We start from the raw sequence: 16,909 nt of genomic DNA on the forward strand, positions 1-16,909 counted from the left end.
CAGTCCCCAAAACGGAGTCCCCTCCTGTTCCAAAACTCCCTCCCAGAGTCAGCACCCTGAACCCTCTCCCATGCTCCTTCCCCAGCCCTGAGACAGACACCCCCCCCCCCTTGGGTGTGGAGCGTGGGTGTAGAAAACTTTAAAGTATTCTTTTTCTTTAAATATCAGGATTGTAAAATTTTATTATCCGTGTTTATATGTTGGCATACTTGGAGGCTTAGAGAATTGGAGCAAGAACTTCTCATTTGTCAGTCAGAGATGTGTTTGGAAACTATAAAATACGGTTTTTCCTTGGACTCTTGGTAGGGGGTTGAGTTAAATAGTTGTTTAAAACGTTCTCTTTTTTAGTTTAACATCTAAAAATTGCTCATACTTCAGTATCTAATCTCTTGTGATACTGTCCCAATACTGTTCTTCTGTCCTCTAGTCTATAGAGACTTCCAGGGGGACAGGGACAACTTCATAATATAAAAATAAGCAAAAGGCAAGACTTCATATTTATCATGTAAAAGTAAGTAGAAAATGACTCTTGTGGTGGGGAAGGTATATTTATACTTTCTTTAAGCATAATAGAGGCAAAATAGGATTCCAACAATTATTTTCCTTTGCAGGTCATAGAATCATAGAATATCAGGGTTGGAAGGGACCTCAGGAGGTCATCTAGTCCAACCCCCTGCTCAAAGCAGGACCAATCCCCATCTAAATCATCCCAGCCAGGGCTTTGTCAAGCCTGACCTTAAAAATATCTAAGGAAGGAGATTCCACCACCTCCCTAGGTAACGCATTCCAGTGTTTCATCACCCTCCTAGTGAAAATTTTTTTCCTAATATCCAACCTAAAGCTCCCCCACTGCAACTTGAGACCATTACTCCTTGTCCTGTCATCAGCTACCACTGAGAACAGTCTAGATCCATCCTCTTTGGAACCCCTTTTCAGGTAGTTGAAAGCAGCTATCAAATCCCCCCTCGTTCTTCTCTTCCGCAGACTAAACAATCCCAGTTCCCTCAGCCTCTCCTCATAAGTCATGTGTTCCAGTCCCCTAATCATTTTTGTCGCCCTTCGCTAGACGTTTTCCAATTTTTCCACATCGTTCTTGTAGTGTGGGGCCCAAAACTGGACACAGTACTCCAGATGAGGCCTCACCAATGTCGAATAGAGGGGAACGATCACGTCCCTCGATCTGTTGGCAATGCCCCTACATATACATCCCAAAATGTCATTGGCCTTTTTGGCAACAAGGGCACACTGACTCATATCCAGCTTCTTGTCCACTGTAACCCCTAGGTCCTTTTCTGCAGAACTGCTGCCGAGCCATTCGGTCCCTAGTCTGTAGCAGTGCATGGGATTCTTCCGTCCTAAGTGCAGGACTCTACACTTGACCTTGTTGAACCTCATCAGATTTCTTTTGGCCCAATCCTCTAATTTGTCTAGGGCCTTCTGTATCCTATCACTACCCTCCAGCATATCTACCTCTCCTCCCAGTTTAGTGTCATCTGCAAACTTGCTGAGGGTGCAATCCATACCATCTCCAGATCATTTATGAAGATATTGTACAAAACCGGCCCGAGGACTGACCCTTGGGGCACTCCACTCCAAGGTCATCTTGTCGGGATTACTGCATTTTAAAATATTAAAGTCAGGAGATTTGTTAGGTAAAATTTTAGATCTCCTTTATTTTTTCAGGTGGTAGTGCTTTCAGTTTGTCCTTTGTCGTATAAGTGAGTTTCACATTTTGGTGGTTCATCCACACTCCATAGTTACAAAAAGTTGCGGTGCATGTTTGCATCTGAAATCTTTTCCCAAAGATGGTTTTACAGTGACATTGTGGTTAATTACTCTGCTAATATATTTCTCATACCCTCATCACCATTTCAGAGATGCCCTCCAAAAATGTGGATGTAAAATAGACTGTCTGGAAGGGAAACAAACAGTTAATCCAGCAAATAGGTTTACATCAGCAAATAAATTTCATCTGGCCTATCTTCCATCAAACTGCATCTAAAAATACATCTGACTGCATTTTTCATTGTGATTTTTTTAGCATCATTGACACTTAAAGGTCCTGTTCACCTTCAAGGTTCATTTAGGTAGAGTAATGCCAGCAATGGTAGCAAGGCTTCCATCACTTCCCATCCAGCAGATTTACAGATCTACTGTATAGTTTTCTATTTATATTTTTGAAACAAATGTATATTACTGTATACACATTTTGTGTCATGACATTAATCCAGTTTTGGTTTATCAGTGACATGTTTTTAAAAAGAGAATTGTAATGGTCCAATGACTCAACTCATTTATTTCCTTTCGGTCTCCTCTCAAGTTGTACAGTGTATGTTTACTTGATTGAGACAATCCTACTTTTTAAACATTTTTATTCAAATGTTCTTGTTCACTGTCTAGGGTATCTCTTTTTTCTTCCAAAAGACAAGTATTTAGTATTTGCGTGCTTTGTTCTTCCAGGGACACACCTGCATGATTCATTTCTCATTGTCGGATCTGTTGTAACTCTTGTATTTGGAGAAGACACACTGTGTGCCCAATTCGTCTCTGTACATAGTGACTAAAATAGATTTATGTTCCTCTTCCCCCCCTCTCCCCTCCCCCCCCCCGAAGCTGAGGAATATTTATTTACTAAGCCTTTTTAAAAATTTGATCAAAACAATGTAGATGCATGAGGCTGCGTTCATCTGCTAAGACAGTTTAGTGAGTCAGATTTTGTTACTGTTCCTTCCAGATTTGATCATATGCGTGAGTAGGAACACAAGGCTGGGATATATTTTAACTCCTATCTTAAAAAAAAATAAAAATAAAATAAAAAATTACAGGTAAGTAGTATTCCTACAGTATGTACACCTTGCAGAGAATTTAGCTTACTCTGAAAGCTTTTTCCTGAATATTGTGTATTTCTGAATGTTCCAGTAGCTAAGCACCAATGTTACCAATATCAGATACTTAAATGGATTAGCACAATAGCTGTAGTTACTTTCTCATGGAAAATAATTTATAATCCTGTGACTTGTTAAATGTTAAGCGTTGATCATCCAATGGGAAAGCTTTATAAAATTCAGTCTGAGTTTCAGATATTCAGTATGGGCAGTTTGGCATAGGGATTCTGTTAAGGTATTCTTCACTTTAAACCTTATACCAGCTTCATATGTAAGAAATGGTGAGAGCAGCAAAGTGGCAGGAAGCTTTTTATACTGTTCATTTACTTGTCAGCATCATTGTTATGTAGTTCGAATACATCTCTAGGGAGTTTTTTTGACTGACAGTTTTCTCACAGAGCTGATGTACAATACAGTTAATGCTGTATTCTGTGATTTAGGTACTCTGTAAGATTAACAGTTTTAAGTGTATTCCTTACTAATGATGTCTCTTCTTAAGAGACCAGATGGTTTTAGAGAGAGAACGTTCAGTATATGGTCTAGTAGTTGTGTGTGCTGTTGTAGCAAATCTCTTTTGGAGTCCCTGACTTTCAAAGATGTTCTCTCATTTAAAAAAGTAATTTTTAAAATAAATTACATGTTAATAGAAGGAAATACGTTCTGTTATGTCAGTGAACTGGAATTCAGGATGTCTTGGTTCAGTTCCAAGCTATGGCACAGAATTCCTATGTCAATGCTTTATGGTCAGTCTTTCTGCCTCAGTTTCCTATTTGTAAAATGAGATAACACTTCCCTGGTGGGGTGGGGTGGCTAAATTAATGTATGTGAAGCATACAAGTATTCTAGTGTTGGGTTCGTATAAATAAGTACATAGGACTTAAAAGAAAACAAGTAATTTGCTGATCTTCATATTTGGCAAATATCAAGGTGTTCACAACCACTTGCTTAAGTTGTGTAATAACAAACTTTGTCTTAAAAACTCTGTTAACTTTGAAATCAGTCGGTCTCGAAGACTTAAAAGTAGATTCATCTACTACACCTGTCTGAGTCCCATTGCTAACTTTGGGGTTCACAATCACTTTTTCATATTTTTAAAATGTTTTTCTCCCCTTCAATGTGTGAAATATTTGAACAAACGGGAAAATGACTGTACAGTAAGTGGTATCAAAAACACAAAGTAAAGACACTGGAACAACAATGAGATTTTTTTTTCTCTGCTGTAATCTATTTCAGTTATAGGAATCTTAAGTGTTACTAGTAATGATAGGAGTACTTGTGGCACCTTAGAGACTAACAAATTCATTAGAGCATAAGCTTTCGTGGGCTACAGCCCACTTCAGCGGATGCATAGAATGAAACATATAGCAAGAAGATATATATATACACACACATACAGAGAAGGTGGAAGTTGCCATACAAACAGTAAGAGGCTAATTAAGATGAGCTATTATCAGCAGAGAAAAACACTTTTGTAGTGATGATCAAGATGGCCCATGTAGACAGTTGGCAAGAAGGTGTGAGGATACTTAACATGGGGAAATAGATTCAATGTGTAATGACCCAGCCACTCCCAGTCTCTATTCAAACCCAAGTTAATGGTATCTAGTTTGCATATTAATTCAAGCTCAGCAGTTTCTTGAAGTCTGTTTTTGAAGCTTTTCTATTGCAAAATTACCACCCTTAAGTCTTTTACTGAGTGGCCAAAGAGGTTGAAGTGTTCTCCTCCTGGTTTTGGAATGTTATGATTCTTGATGTCAGATTTGTGTCCATTTATTGTTTTGCATAGAGACTGTCCGGTTTGGCCAATGTACAGGGCAGAGGGGCATTGCTGGCACATGATAGCATATATCACAATGGTAGATGTGCAAATGAACGAGCCTCTGATGTCAGAGGACCTAATGTGATTAGGTCCTCTGATGGTGTCACATGAATAAATATGTGGACAGAGTTGGCATTGGGCTTTGTTGGAAGGATAGGTTCCTGGGTTAGTGTTTTTGTTGTGTGGTGTGTGGTTGCTGGAGAGTATTTGCTTCAGGTTGGGGGGCTGTCTGTAAGGGAGGACCGGTCTGTCTCCCAAGATCTGTGAGAGTGAGGAATCATTTTTCAGGATAGGTTGTAAATCTTAGATGCACTGGAGAGGTTTTAGTTGGGGGCTGAAGGTGACAGCTAGTGGCATTCTGTTGTTTTCTTTGGGCCTGTCCTGTAGTAGGTGTCTTCTGGGTACTCTTCTGGCTCTGTCAATCTGTCTTTTCACTTCATCAGGTGGGTATTATAGTTTTAAGAATGCTTGATAGAGATCTTGTAGGTATTTGCAGCAAATGTGGTTGTATCTTAGAGCTTGCTGTATACAATGGAGCGTGTGGTGCCTCCTGGATGGAATCTGGAGACATGTAGGTAAATATAGCGGTCAGTAGGTTTCCGGTATAGGATAGTGTTTGTGACCATCGCTTATTAGCACAGTAGTGTCCAGGAAATGGACCACTTGTGTGGATTGGTCTCGGCTGAGGTTGATGGTGGGATGGAAATTGTTGAAATCATGGTGGAATTCCTCAAGGGCTTCTTTTCCATGGGTCCAGATGATGATGTCATCAGTGTAGCGCAAGTAGAGTAGGGGCTAATAAGCGATGGTCACGTAAACACCACATACTTACCTACGTGCCTGTATTTTTTTAGTACAGCTCTAACTAAAATGACCCTTGGATGTCATCACTTTCAGATTCAAATGCAAAGCTCTTTTATTCGGCTTAGCTTTGCCACAATAAATTTTTCACTCGTACATAGACACACAATGACACTCAACCACTCTCTCAAACAAAGTAATAATCACCCCCTCCCATCAACCGTGTAAACTAATCGAGTAAATTTTTCTTCAGGCTGGGAAGGACAAAAGGGATTTTTTTTTCTATTTTTGAGTACTTGAGAGCTTCTCAGATGCCATTATATGACCACCTGGATAAACCAGAAAGAGCAAACCTCTCTGTTCTAGAACTGTTCCAGGATCAATGTACCATTTCCCCAAAGAGAGGGGAAAACAAGTTGTATAATTTTCACAAGTGTTTTTCAGCCCTAGCTTTTTGAGACAAAATGGCTTTATATTAGCTTAGAACATTGCACTTTTCAGAATTTAACTAGAAATTAAACTGTTCTGAATAAACATTCAGTTTCTTAAAGTTTGGTTTTATTTCCTGCTATTGTAGAAGTTAGTTGCAATGAAGTAAAGATGGAATAAAATAAAATCAGATTTGTTTCCTTAAAATTCCTTTTCATTCTCCCTCCTCATTGTACGTTTTTGTTTTTGTTTTCCTTGATTTCCCTAGGAGTAATTACATTTCATGCCTTCGCTCTCTATTTTTATTAATATAAGTGTAATTTATATACTTTAGGGGTATATGGAAGCAGTACAAAGGACTTTATTTCCTTAAAGCATTTTTCTAAGGGATTCTTGTACTAAATTTCTCTGTCACGTTGTAATAAACTTGTTTTCAGGATAACTAAAATTTGTAATGTGCCGTTAAGACAGTCACTTAATTGTTTTGCTACTAAGAGTCAGATCTTCTAAGACACACTTTAGGAGCATCTGTTTGAAGAACACTGATACTTTAGCATTATACTACTTATGCAGGGGTATATGATCAGTGTTTCTAATGGAGTTATTTCTGGTGCCTCAATAATCCATAATTAATGTTGCAGTTGTCCTGTTACAACCCCTACTTTTACCACCATTCTATAACTTTGGCTTGAATTTCCATTTTAGACCAAAAATTGGCAGCTTGCTCTTAGACCAGAAATGAAATGTTTTTGCAATATTTCGGGGAAACTGATCAAGAAGTTTTTCTTGTTACCACCAGTACATATATGGCAACTTCTCTTTTTTTCAAAGAAAGGTTAGTGAACAGTGAGAATACACAGTTTGGGTGCCTTTAGTTAACCATGTCATGTTCCTTCCTTTGTCTCCCGTTATGTTTTGATTGAAGGTGACCTGCAAAGGATATTTTAAAATTGGGCTTGTACTCTTTCTTGTTGCTTTATGTATAAAGAGGGACTGAAAGTGATTTTAAATATTTATTTTCTGCTTGCTTTTTACCTTAGAAATATCAGAAATATTCTTACTGGTTTCCCCTGGTTTTTCTAGAGGACTTACAGCATGTTTCGGAAGATGCATAATGTTAGCTCTCTCAACTCAATTGAAGGCATGGGAATATTGGAACTTTAACTCAACATCCTTTTTCCAAATTGTAATTAGACATTGAAGTGAAATATGTTAAGAAAACAGAATATTAAACTATGTAACAGTCTCTTTCCCTCTCAATTGCTAAGTTTTCCCTCTCGGCTCTTGTGATGTTGTCTTGTAATTAGTTCTCTGTTCATCATGGTGTCTTCCTGACTAGACAGGACCTGAATCTTGAGTGTAAATAAGCAGAAAAAATCACCTTAACTAAACCTTCACGCCTCTTTTAAACATTCTAAAGAAGCAAAGTAGGGCACAAGCCCAATGTTTTTTTTCCTTTGCAGGTCTCCTTTAAGAGCAGAAGCAACCTTGATCCAGCAGTTTTGGAGGTAGAGGCAAGTAATTTTTTACTTTTTTGTCAACATTTCAATAATTTTGGGGGGGGGTACATATAACTTAAAGAAGGCCTAGTTTAAAAACCTCAAATACTGTGTACACTTAGTCTGAAGAGTATATCTTTAGATTTATTTAAGCTTTTCTTGCTTACTGTTTGTCTATGTGAGCAATTAAACCAGTGAAACATGTTGCAGATAATCTTTTTAACCCCACTGGATGTTATAGCCCATGTAAGCATTTAAAAAAAAGTTTCTAGATCTTTTACTTGTGGGACCATCTTCAAAATATAAATCAGTAAATGGAAATTTTATCAGGTTCATTTCCTCCTAAAAATCAGTTATTTATGCTCCATACCTCCAGCTGCTGGAGCTTCTGTCTCAAGTTTCTCCTTCTTAGATTCTTTGATTTGTTAGTTGAAAATACACACCTCTGTAAGTAGAATTCTTTCCCCTTCACACTCCAACCTTCCTCTCAAGACTGTGGCGGCAATTCCTACATTGCTATGTAGGGAAACTCAACAGTTCCTCCTGTCCCCAAGCAATGGTTAATCCCCCAGGAAGTGACATTTCTGTGACTGGGGTAAGATGTCTCCTGCAGGCATTCTTGGGCCCTGAAAAAGAGGGAGCTCTTGTCCTCTTTTTGCCACCCACAGAAGAGTGTTGGGAAGCAGCTCTCTGTCTCAGCACCACAATCTAAACGCTAAGCCTTTGGCTGCTACCGTGGAGTAATCTTGGGCAAAATGGAGTAGTTGCTGATGTTCTACTTCAATTAGATTGGCATGGTTTACATGGGTCAATTTGTGCATGTCTCTTTAGATGTGATTCCTGTAGTCTGTTTCCATGTATAATAAATCCTTTTGAGATTTCATATTAGTTGTAATAAAGGCTTTCTGTGTCCACCAGGAATGAACTAGTGTGTGTACTGTTTTTAATTTTCTTGTTCAAAGATGCACGTGTATAAATGAGACCTCATTTTCCAATAACTAGAATTTCTTAACCTTAAACCTAGATGGACATTAATTGACATCTGTAGGGCAAAGAGGTGAAGTATTTACATCTTAGTTTTTAGTTTCTTGAATTATTAGAGTGCTAGAGATATGATGGAGAAAATAGTGAAAACTGTGGTCGCCCCATCTCAAAAAAGATATATTGGAATTGGAAAAGGTTCAGAAAAGGGCAACAAAAATGATTAGGGGTATAGAATGGCTTCCGTATGAGGAGAGATTAATAAGGCTTTTCAGCTTGGAAAAAAGGTGACTTTTCAGCTTGGAAAAGAGGTGACTAAGGGGGGATATGATAGAGGTATATAAAATCATGAGTGGTACAGAGAAAGTAAATAAGGAAATGTTATTTACTCCTTCTCATAATACAAGAACAAGGGGCTACCAAATGAAATTAATAGGTAGCAGGTTTAAAACAAACACAAAGTATGTTTTCACACAACGCACTGTCAACCTCTGGAACTCCTTGCCAGAGGGTGTTGTGAAGGCCAATACTATAACGGGGTTCAAAAGGGAGCTAGATAGATTCATGGAAGATAGGTCAGTCAATGGCTATTAGCCAGGATGGGCAGGAATGGTGTACCTAGCCTCTTTTTGCCAGAAGCTGGGATTGGGAGACAGGGCATGGATCATCTGATGATAACCTGTCTGTTCATTCCCTTTGGGGCACCTGCCATTGGCCATTGTCAGAGGACAGGATACTGGGCTTGATGGACCTTTGGTCTGACCCATTATGGCCATTCTTATGTTCTTAGGTTTATATTTTGGCTCTGGTTCCTATTTCAGTGATTACTTCCATTTTTGACAGATACAGCAGAATTCTGAGGTCATAACAGTATAATGTAAAGATTAAAATAAAATGGCTAACGTTTAAAGTAAGCATTAATATTTGTCTTCAAAATACTGTGCAACATAGAACACTAATGAAAAATGACACTAAACTTTTTAGCACTCATCGTGGTGTTTTGTGAATGGAAGAATACGTTTATGCTGGATAATAGGTAACTTTTTTTTTCTGTCTCTGTATAACATAAAGCTCGGTCGTGGCATTTAGGCACAGCCCAGTATTAAGGAGCAGTGCAGTCATATCTTTTTGGGGAATCCTCTGCCTCAAAATTCCACCTTCATGCCAGGAAGGTAGAGTGTGTGCTTCTGTGGTTCATTGTGGCATTCAGCTTAACCACCCACATCAGAGCAGAAAGGAACCTATCCCTGTTCTCTACTGCGTGCAGGGACTTCAATTGTGCCTGTGGCTAATGCAGGCTGCACAATGGAGGGACAAAGGTTTCAAGTTAGCCCACTGCCCCCTAATTACCTGTGTAGGGGCCAAGCACAATCCGGTCCACAGAAAGCAATTTCATATTTTGTTGTATAACAGTTGAATTAATGTGATTTTTTTCTATTTCATTAAAAGAATTAAGCATGTATAGAGTATAAATGAGGGCATACTCCCAATACTTTTCTCCCCACCTCACTGCCTTTGCTCAAGTTGTGCTTTGTCCATCAAAATTTAAGTGTAGTAACCTCCCTGTGAAATTTTGACTGACTTTCATCTAAAGGCAGAATGGATTCCTGAATCAGTTTCAGTAGACATTTTTACAAAACGTAGTAGTTTTACAAGATTCTGAAAGAGTAGAACCAGTGAAAATGTTCTTACAAATCTCTGCAAGTTTCTGCCAATAAAGGAGTACAAGAATACATTAGTTACTGAGAAATGTATTGTATTAGTTTTTTTGTACTTCTAGGAATCACTGTTGATTTGCTCCCCTCTTCCTTGTAGTTTTTCCATCCCTGCTTTGTCTGAATGTTGTGGCAAAATTCCTTCTAGCAAATACAGTTGATTCATGATGACCTCCAGTATTAGTCAGTGCTGCTCCTCCTATGGTCCGAGAGGGTTGACTTGAAGATACCACAGAAAGAGGAATTACCTCCTCTAGGACCCAAGTTGTTTCTCATGTGGCAGCATATTGTTGTGCTAATAGACTGAAAAGCTCAATCTCTTTAGACTCATTTAATTTGCCTGTTCTGGACTTGGTTTTCCAGATGCAGAGAACATGTACTGGATTTGTGATGAAATACATTTTACTCGGTGTTATGGTGAATGTAATTTAATGCCAGATTGGCTATTTAGGAGTTAATTTTTTTATTAACGCTCAACAAAATGTAATTTTGAGAATTTTATATCTGTGGACCTTACCCCCGCACATCAGTTTATATTAACTAGTCTAAAGGATAAGTGTGTCATTTTGTGTTGGTAGCTTTGGAAGAATAAAAATGTCTCATAAGAAACAGCTGTAGAGCTACTAACTGCAACTGATCTTGCAGGAAGCATGTTTAAATAGAATTTTCCTTGATAGTACCACGTTAATATACACTTGACTTAAAAGCAGTTCTTAAGTTGAATTTCCCCCTGTTGATTATTGACTTAGATTCATATAATATATGAGGGTTATATGAAGCTTGCTAAGATCCCATTATTGACAGTACCCAAAACTGCAGTAATTGGGTACTCTGGGACCTAAACAAAATACTAGTCATTTCTAACCTGTGACTTGGAAATTAAACAAAATGTTCAAAAGGGATTTCACACTACCTATTTTTATACTGTAGTGTTGTTTGGGTGGTATCTGGGAACTGTAAAGAATAACCATTGAAATTTAAAATATAATGGATTTTAAATACTTATTCATGGGAAAGACTGTAATCTTATGTATCTTTTAAAAATATGATACTGGCTAAGAGAGATGCAGTCATAGCTTGGCTGTAAATTTAGTGGCAAATAGAAAATCTGTGATACAGTATTTCAAGCACTGGAGAATCAAAGTCTGATTTCACGGTCTAAAAAATGTAAAATTATTTTAAAACCCTGCAGTACTCCATTTCAGTGTTAGTTTGACTACTATGCTAATTGAGGCTCCAATCCTGCTCCCATTAAAGTCAATGGCAAAACACCCATTAACATAAATAGCTCAGGATTCGGCCCTAAATTTCTAGTTAGCAAGGAATGACGGAAATATATTTCCAAACCAAAAAAAAAACTGTTAAGATGGAGTTAGGGGTTGAGAGTATATATCATTAGCTTAAAGGTATAAAAATCACAGGGATGTTGTCATTAACTGAAAACCTGGAAATTCAGGGTTAAGTTTTATTCTTAAAAATTCAAACATATCAAGTTAAGAAATGCACAGTTTAGGCACCTAGACTACCTTAAGTTGTTCCTGTAGTAATGATTAGCGTACAATAATCATATAATTATGGACATAGTGTACTTAGATTTCCAGAAAGCCTTGACAAGGTCCCTCACCAAAGGCTCTTACGTAAATTAAGTTGTCATGGGATAAGAGGGAAGATCCTTTCATGGATTGAAAACTGGTTAAAAGACAGGGAACAAAGGGGAGGAATAAATGGTAAATTTTCAGAATGGAGAGGGGTAACTAGTGATATTCCCCAAGGGTCAGTCCTAGGACCAATCCTGTTCAACTTTTTCATAAATGATCTGGAGAAAGGGGTAAACAGTGAGGTGGCAAAGTTTGTAGGTGATACTAAACTGCTCAAGATAGTTAAGACCGAAGCAGACTGTGAAGAGCTTCAAAAAGATCTCTCAAAACTAAGTGATTGGGCAACAAAATGGCAAATGAAATTTAATGTGGATAAATGTAAAGTAATGCACATTGGAAAAAAATAACCCCAACTATACGTACAATATGATAGGGGCTAATTTAGCTACGACTAATCAGGAAAGAGAACTTGGAGTCATTGTGGATAGTTTTCTGAAGACGCCCGCGCAGTGTGCAGCAACAGTCAAAAAAAAGCAAACAGGATGTTAGGAATCACTAAAAAAGCCAAGATGGGTAAGGAATGGTGTCCCTAGCCTCTGTTTGTCAGAGGGTGGAGATGGATTGCAGGAGAGAGATCACTTGATCATTACCTGTTAGGTTCACTTCCTTTGGGGCATCTAGCATGGGCCACTGTCAGCAGACAGGATACTGAGCTGGATGGACCTTTGGTCTGACCCCGTATGGCCATTCTTATGTTCTTATGCAGTTCAGTGGTTTTGGTCCAAGATTAGATTAAAGATCCATTTCATTTTTTTTCATATGTATTTTCCCTTCATGACATCATTCCAGAGTTGTTTGGGAGTCTTAACTTAAGTGTACTCTCAACCTTAACTCCATTTTAACATAGTTTTTCCTCTGGGTATTTCCTTTGATTTTTTTTTTTTAATTCTTATTTTAAATTTCACCTGCAACCGCTGAACAAGGAGCCCAAAGAGTTGCAATACCATGCAATAGTTGTAATAATGTATAGATATGTAGCACTGAGTTTCATTTTTAAGGAGCCATTCACTGGTACCCGAAAACAGTGAAAGCTGCCAGAGAGCACCAGCCAATTAAACCGAGCTTACAGTTGCTTTGTGTCACCAGAGTAGAACAAAACAGCTGAAGAGTATTAGTGACTCTGGCCCTTAATTTGTCAATTACTGGATTTTTTTGGTTTTTTGTTTTTTGACGGGGGGGCTGTGTTACTGAGACCATGGCTATGTGAAATGGGGCAAGAAGAGCCCAGCTCTTGCATTCCATTGAGTTTGTGCTTTAAGGGCTCCTGCTGTGAGTCAGTGGCACTGCTACCAGGAGCCGTTTAAACACTGATGCCTAAACTAGTGCACAGCCACACTACCTTTAAATAGCAGTGACAGTTGGGCCAGTTAATCTACTTATGCCAACTCTTGACAGTGTTCCCTCAGTGGTATGGTTTCCTCATATCACTGAGCCATTACAACTAATAGAATTGCTGTGTACAAATTAACTATAGAGGAACTGGTGGTTGGGTGAGTTACCACTGTCACAGTAGGCCCACTTAAGTGTTATCTAGGTGTTCACCTGAGTGTGTTTATTATGATTATGTAGGAATAACAGATACAACATCCGTTAGTAATGTAGCTTAATTACAACTTAATGTCTTCAAACATAGCCTGTTCACGAGATTTCAGTTTTAACTGCATGGAAAGTTTGAAGTGTCTGTGTTCCATTTGTAAATTCACTCAGGACAAAGAAAAGAGACAGATGCCAAATTTCTCAAAGGACCCAGTTTTTAATTCATAGACCAACATTTACTTGTAAATTCTTTAATTGTGTAGTTGGAGTAAATGCCATACATTTCAGGAAGATGCACTGTATTTTTCATACAAAACAGATGTTGAATCCTTGCTTTAGACCTTGTCTACACTACAGACTTTTGGCTGAAAAAGGCCGCTTTTGGCAGCATAACTGTGGAGTTGCAGTGGCTCTGCCACTTTTGGTGACAAAACTGCTCTGTTTTGATAAAATAAAACCACATCAACAAGAGGCTTTTTGCAGCAAACTTAGTGACAAAGCATCAGTGTGTAGGCACTGCCGTTCATTATATCGCCATAACTGGCCTCCCCCATTATCCCACAATGCCCGCCATTACTGCTCTGCTCACTGTTTTGAACTCGGCTGCCCTGCGTTCCTGCTACACAGGCATTCAAAGCTCCAGGAACGTCTGAGAGCTGAGCATGCCACTCAGCTCTGGCAGCAGAGAGCAAATCATTAAGGTGGAATGCTGTTCTCTCCTGCACTACACACACACGCGCGCGCGCAAGGGTGTGTGTATGTGTGAAAGAGAGGGCACAAGAGAGACACTGCTGTACTGCGCAGAGCCAGGGAGGGAGGTGAGGGCTGATGTTGGTGATGTCCCCCTCCCTCTGCCTCAGGTCTGGTTGCTTCTGGCGGCTGTCTGAAAGACACACTCTCTCTCCCCCAATACACACCCCATCTCTCTCTCATACACACTCCCCCCACTCTCTAATTCCCCCAGCGCACGCACACTCTCCCCTCTCTCACACACACACACGCAGTGTCACACACACTGCCTGCCCCATACACACACTTCAGTTGAAAAGCAGCTGGAACAATGGGATTGAGAAACCTGCATCGTGTGATGCTATACCTGCCCCATGAGTAGGGCCCTCATGATTTCAGCTATTTAAATCTGAAATTTCATGGTGTTGTAATTGTAGGGTTCCTGACCCAAAAATAAGTTGTGGGGGAGGGGGGTCGCAAGGTTATTGTAGGGAGGGTTGTGGTACTGCTACCCTTACTTCTGCACTGCTGCTGGCGGTGGCGCTGCCTTCAGAGCTGGGCATCCGGAGAGTGGCAGCTGTTGGCTGGTGCCAGCTCTGAAGGCAAAGCTGGCACCAGCAGCAGTGCAGAAGTAAGGCTGGCATGGTATGGTATTGCCACCCTTACTTCTGCACTGCTGCCTTCAGAGCTGCGTCCTCAGTCATCAGCTGCCTCTCTCCGGCCATCCAGTTCTGAAGGCAGCAGCACAGAAGTAAGAGTGGCATGGTATGGTATTGCTACCCTTACTTCTGCATTGCTGCTGGCGAGGCACTGCTTTCAGAGCTGGGTGCCTGGCTAACAGCCGCTGTTCTCTGGCTGCCTAGTTCTGAAGGCAGTACAGAAATAATGGTGGCAATACCGCAACCCCCCTAAAATAACCTTGTGATTCCCCCTGCAACTCGCTTTTCGGTCAGGACCCCCCATTTGAGAAATGCTGGTCTCCCCTGTGGAATCAATATAGTATAGGGTAAAAGCACACATAAGACCAGATTTCACAGTCCATGATGTGTTTTTCATGACTGAATTTGGTAGGGCCCTACCCATGTGGCATTGCAAACCCTTCCCAAAGCATCCTGTGGCCAGTTGCGTTGTGGGATAGCTACCCACAGTACACTGCTCTGTGTCAATGCAAGAGGTGCTAGTGTGAATGCACTCTGCCGACACAAGGAGCGTAATGTGGACGTGCAACAGCGGTTTAATTAAAGCAGTTTAATTAAACAGCATAACTTTTGTCGTAATGTGAAATAGAACTCAGCTTTAAGTATGAATCGCAACCAATGCCTCATTCTACATAAGTGCAGAAAGTCTGCTGATATTTTCCCATGCCATTTTGTTCTGGCATCCATACTGTTTTTTACGAATGTTCTTCTACTTGCTTTTTAATTGTGGCAGTTTTGTAAACTTGGAAAGAACTTAAAAAGCATTACTTTTTTTTTTTCCTTGAACTGAAAACGTGTCCCCTTTTTGGTCCGTAGAGTTTTAAAAAAACTGAAGAATTTACACATTTGTGTAACCACTGAAATATAAAGCTAAGCATGTTAAGCAGAATTGCTAGTTAATTGGCTTAGCATTTTGTGAAAAAAGACAGAGATGAGGAGTTAAATATGAAGATGGACGGAGTACTGTATGTCAGATGTATCAAGCTCTCAGGGTCTTCACTGAAATTAAGAAAACTAAGAACTGTCCTTTCCATGGCATTTGGTGAACTGGGCAATCTTTGCTCTGCTTGGAGCATCCCTCTATGCAATCTGCTACTTTCTGATTGCAGTTCACCATCCAAGAAAACAGAAGAACAGACACAGGAAATTGGTCACCAGACATCTACTACTTACCTATTGCTTAAAACCATTACCTAGGCACAGGCCCAAAACAGTCAGCACAAAGCTACATGAAGAGTGCCCAGCTCATGGATGAGGGACAGCTGGTTGAAAGTGAGCAAGATGGAGGTTATTTTGCGTGGCAGAGGAAAGCACTTTGAGAGATTGTGGCCATGGTCCAGTCTCCTTTGGTTGAAGGTTTATATCCACAGTTGGTCAATTCAGCCCATAGCTTGAGAGTTCTCCTGGATTTCACATTACTTGCAGGCACTGCTGCGTGTAATGCTTTCTACCATTTCCAGATGGGAAGGAGACTCTGTTCCACCTTGATGGATGATGACCTTTCCTCGGTAATACATGCACCCCTCACCTCCTGGCTGGAGGTCTACAGTATACCTGGGCATGAAGCCATAAGCCGTTAGGATACCCCCTCTAGCAGCAGTACATCTCCTCAGCAACACAAGTTACTGTGAGCACATCATGCCAGTCTTCCATTTTTTACACTGGCTTCCCATTGAATACAGAGTCAAATTCAAGGTCTAAGCTTTACCTTCAAGGTGTTTAATGGCCTGAGCCCAGAATACCTAAAAGATCACCTAAAGCTCTGGAATGAAGAATATACTTGGTGACTCCGCTCAGTTGGGATAGTGGATCTTTCTATCACAAGGGTGCAAAGCTTTTCTGTGGAGGAGATGGAGCTTTCACAAGGCCATTTTGAGGCTGCAGAATGAACTCTTGTGGGAACTAAGGACAGTCCTCACTATCTTCTACCCCCAAGTGCTAGGGACACTTCTTTGACCTTGCTTTCTGTACCATAAACATAAAGCATTATGTATGCATTAAAAACAAAAACAAAACACTACATTATAGTCACTTTTCCCATTGTTGCTTAATGCACTACTGGAAGATGCTCAGATACTACAGTAATAAGCGTTTTATTGTATACTTCTAGTACCTTTGCTAACAATACACTTAAATTAATGAGGGGAAAAGGACTGCTA

The 16,909-nt window shown here is 39.8% G+C and overlaps 1 protein-coding gene across 8 annotated transcripts in view; it reads left to right on the forward strand.

Annotated features, from left to right (window-relative positions):
- Window positions 1-16,909, forward strand: part of QKI (QKI, KH domain containing RNA binding) — a 310,838-nt gene that overhangs the window by 198,217 nt on the left and 95,712 nt on the right. For 4 of the 8 annotated variants that reach the window (XR_012638857.1, XM_074948735.1, XM_074948734.1 and 1 more), the window contains exon 4: window positions 7,398-7,448. The exons of the other annotated variants lie outside the window; for them this stretch is intronic. Coding sequence is in view for 3 of the 4 variants with exons in the window: in XM_074948735.1 (XP_074804836.1) it covers window positions 7,398-7,448 (51 nt within the window). In the remaining variant the exon portion in view is untranslated. The remainder of the gene's footprint in view (window positions 1-7,397; window positions 7,449-16,909) is intronic. 8 annotated transcript variants of the gene reach the window in all.

The sequence above is a fragment of the Natator depressus genome, chromosome 3 (assembly GCF_965152275.1).
Source record: "Natator depressus isolate rNatDep1 chromosome 3, rNatDep2.hap1, whole genome shotgun sequence".
NCBI lineage: Eukaryota > Metazoa > Chordata > Testudines > Cheloniidae > Natator > Natator depressus.